This window comes from Pteropus vampyrus, unplaced genomic scaffold (genome assembly GCF_000151845.1).
Source record: "Pteropus vampyrus isolate Shadow unplaced genomic scaffold, Pvam_2.0 Scaffold2, whole genome shotgun sequence".
Classification (NCBI taxonomy): domain Eukaryota; kingdom Metazoa; phylum Chordata; class Mammalia; order Chiroptera; family Pteropodidae; genus Pteropus; species Pteropus vampyrus.
In genome coordinates, this window is record NW_011888783.1 from 35,317,476 (window position 1) to 35,321,411 (window position 3,936).

A 3,936-nucleotide genomic window follows, 5' to 3' on the forward strand; every position below is an offset into this window, starting at 1 on the left:
GGAAACTATAGAGCCTTAAATTAAAATGCTCCGAGTGCGTCAAAGACGAAAAGAAAAAAACACAAAGCTCAGCACCTGGTATTAGCACATAACTACGAAGAGACTGAACTGAATGAGTGGAACAAATAAGACAGAGAAGAAAAATCCACTGATGCAGAAGACAAAGAAAATAAGGGAAGAGATCTGGCAAACCATTGTACAAGCCGAGTAACCACCATTAGCACCATGGTCCCTGCAAAGCAAGCAGCTTTCTCCTGATGCAATTTTACCATTTCCTAGGTTAGGGGCCAGCACTTTTACTGTAAAGGACAAGATAGTAAATCTTTTAGGTGTTGTAAGCCATATGCTCTCTGCTGTATCTACTTATCCTTGCTGATATGGCTTGAAAGCAGCCATAGACAATATGTAAACGAACAGACATGGCTGTTTTCCAATAAAACTTTATTCACAAAAATAGGTAGTTGCTATTGACTGAGTATTTATGCTCCCCCCTTCAAAGTTGCATGTTGAAGTATAAATTCCTAATATAATGATATTTGGATGTGGGGCCTTTGGGAGGTAATTAGGTCATGAAGGTAGAGCCCTCACTAATGAGATTAGTGCCCTTATAAGAGAATGAAGGGAAAGGAGCTCTCTTTCTGCTCCACCCTGTGAGGATACAAACAGAAGGTGTTCTGCGAACCACGATGAGGGCCCTCACCAGACACCAATCCTCCAGCATCTTGATCTTGAACTTCCCAGCACACAGACTGCTGAGGATTAAATGTTTTAGTATAAGTCACCCAATCAATAGTATATCTGTTACAGCAGTCTAGGAGACTAAGAACAGTTGGGACATATTTGGCCCCTGAGTCATAATTTGCTAACCCCCATCACAGGTGAATGTGGCAAGCATAGCATCATTAATGGATTCTATGGAGTACTCAGTGTCTGGTGGATACTCAATTAAAGAAAAAAAAAAAAAAGACTCCATTAACTCATCACTATATATACAAGGGCAGAGTGTTTAAAGATCACTCCAAAGTGTAAAGGCAGGAAATTAGGATTCTAGAAACAGAAAGAAGTTGCTCATTAGAAATTCTGAGACTGCTATAAAAGGGAGAGAGAAGGAGATAAGGGAACCAAATGTTTTAAGATGTTTTTTAAAAAGTTCTCTTGGTGGCCCTGACATTCAGAGACAAGTTGACTGTATGGGGGAGAGGAACTCTCTTGCCAATTTCTTTGATTTTAATCTGCTACTGTGGAGGGTACATCATATGATAAGGTGTTAACTTCCTTGATCAGGGAGGTTTCCTGACTTTCTCAATTCCCTAATTTTTGCACTTAGCATCCTCAGTGTCCTTCCCCCAAAAGGAAAAACAAAAAAACAAAAAAACAACTAAGTCACTTTGGCATAAAATTTTATACTTTTAGCCAGAGAAATGTCACCCATGTACCATGGAAACATAACTTCAGTGACCTCCTTTATGACCATGGTAAATGTGTTCCATCTGAGGCAAAAACACACAAGCATGCATTTTATATTATATAATTTAAAAGCTTTATTTCCCCCCACAATTAGCAAATGGGTTTCATATTAGTTCAAATGGAAGTTTTCCTCCTAGAGTTGCCTTTATCATTGACTATACGGTTGTCAGGGAAATTACTTTCTCATCAGGGGAAGAGTTAGATTTCATAGCGATGCTCTGAGCTAGTCACAGAAATGAGAGGGTCCAACTCAGCAGCCTCTGAAAGAGTCAATGAGATTGACAAGTCCTTTCAGCTAAAGGCCCGGTTAGGCATGGACAATATAGGCTACTACAACCTGCCCGTTGTAGATGCTGGCAGGATCCTTCCTGCAGAAGTGACAAAATGCAGCCTTTTTGATCAGGAAGCCTGGAAGCCAGATAATATCCTCAGTCCTGGCCAAATCCCCTTCGTCTGACCCATGGCCGCATGCAGGAGCATTTTAGCTAAAAAACAACTGCCTCCTCCTTTGGGGTCCAATGTGTACTCTTTGCCAGATTGGTCTTCATTCAAAAGTTCACTGCTTACACAGTTTTTAGCTGGTGCTTCAGAGGGCTCGTCTCTGCCTCTCCTAGGAATGATGGCATCATATCAATGGAAACATGAAGACCCAGGCAAGCACTGGCAGGTAGAGCATGGGGGCAGCACTGCCAGACGTTCTCTGAGCGTGCATTATGGCGAAGACCGCGTTAGTGTGGTTGGTGGGTAATTCTACATTGCAGATCATTCCTTCACAGCAAGACCTACACTCCTGTTACAGAAGGAAGAGGAGAGGGGAAATAGCAAGTGAATAATAGGAAGAAGAGGAAAGAGTGAAACAAAGAAAATAAAGGTTTCTTGAGCTCTATGAGGACATACAGAATTAGAGATGGTTATCCAGTCTATGAGTCACTCAGATCCTTGGGTACCCTCCCCCGCACTGACCTGAAAGTCAGGACCATCTGGAGAGTCTTTTCATTTTAATGATTTATCTCTATCAACCCAAGCACAAGCAAGGAAAAGAAACTGAATATGACTGTTTGATTGAGTCAACAAATCTTCTAAAGACTTCTAAGGAAAAACACTGAAACAAAAATGAAAACTAGGAACATGTTGGATTGGTCATTGATTTTCTTTCTCAGTACTACTAGTTGGGGGATAATAATGACTCTCTATTGTGTATACTAACACCCGATTCCTATCATCACAGCAGCAATAGCTTGCTAACATGGCTGATGAGAAACACTTGCTCCTTCACAGCACAAGATGTTTTCAGGGGAAACCATCTCCTGTCATAATTTCTGGTACAATGCCTCAACCTGATAATCCTTGCCATTCATAGAGGCTTCCAGGATGACTAGGTAAGATAAAGGCAGCGATTCTTAAGTTTTTTTATCAGTGGTTTTCGACACAGACTGCACATCAGAATCTCCTTGGGGAACTTTAAAAAAATCCATTGCCCAAGAGCCCAATCTGAAGTTGGTCCAATTGCTCTGGGATGCCCTCTGCCACCACCGACACAGCTTATAAAAACTCCCTAGGAGATTCTCCTGTGTAGCCGGAGCTAAAAGCCACGGCGTCAGAACAATATTCTGTACATCTAGGCTAAATCAAATTCTAAAACCTCATGAAATTAACATAGTTTCAAGTAATTTTTTCTCAAACATTTCAGCATTCCAGGCATATAAGAGTAAAATGCTCATTTAGAATGATTGATAGAATGAGAAAATTAAAAATATCCATTGATCTAAAATATATCCATAGTTCATCATATTAAACCTTGGTTAATCTTTCAGACCCTTACTTCCTCATCCAAGCTCAGGTAGTGGGTGAGACAGGGTTTTCTTAGTAAAAGTTGCCACCATTTTTCTCTTTCCACCTTCCAGCTCCACTGTGCAGTGTTCTTGGTGATTTCTGGTCACAAACAAAATAGGTGAGCTGGGCTCTGTAGTACTTGACATTACTGGACATTTTCTCATGGATGGTTTGCTCTTGGGCTTCCAGAGCTGACTTCAGACAATTTGTCCAAAGTCCAAGGTCTAGGATCTAGCTCTGGAGTCTGGGAACTATCATTTGTTTTTAGCAACATTTTGTTGAAGAATGGAAAGTCTTCAACTTTTCTTTGGTCTCCACTGCGTCACTGTAAAGGAGTTTTTCCTCCAAGTATAAATATGTTCAACTTATTACTTATCCTTCTTGCCTCTCCATGATGTATAACTAACCATCACCAGCAAGAAACCTTAGGACAGTAACTTTACACACACACACACACACTTTTTCTTTCCTTACTGTATGTTCAGAATCTCGGCTGTGGTGGCAGCCAACAAAATGACATTCACTTCTAGAGGCACACTTTTTGGTGATTGATGTACTTCTTCCACGACTGGTAAAGTGATGAACTGTCAAACAGTACTGTGTATCTAGGTAGGGAGAAAAAAAAAGGCAACTTCA

General features: G+C 40.8%; 1 protein-coding gene across 2 annotated transcripts in view; it reads right to left on the bottom strand.

Annotated features, from left to right (window-relative positions):
* Nucleotides 1-1,536: 1,536 nt before the first annotated feature.
* LYPD6B (LY6/PLAUR domain containing 6B) overlaps nucleotides 1,537-3,936 on the bottom strand; it is a 73,205-nt gene continuing 70,805 nt past the window's right edge. For both annotated transcript variants that reach the window (XM_011359557.2, XM_011359549.2), the window contains one exon: nucleotides 1,537-2,257. In XM_011359557.2, coding sequence (XP_011357859.1) covers nucleotides 2,093-2,257 — 165 coding nt within the window. In that variant the 3' untranslated portion in view covers nucleotides 1,537-2,092. The remainder of the gene's footprint in view (nucleotides 2,258-3,936) is intronic.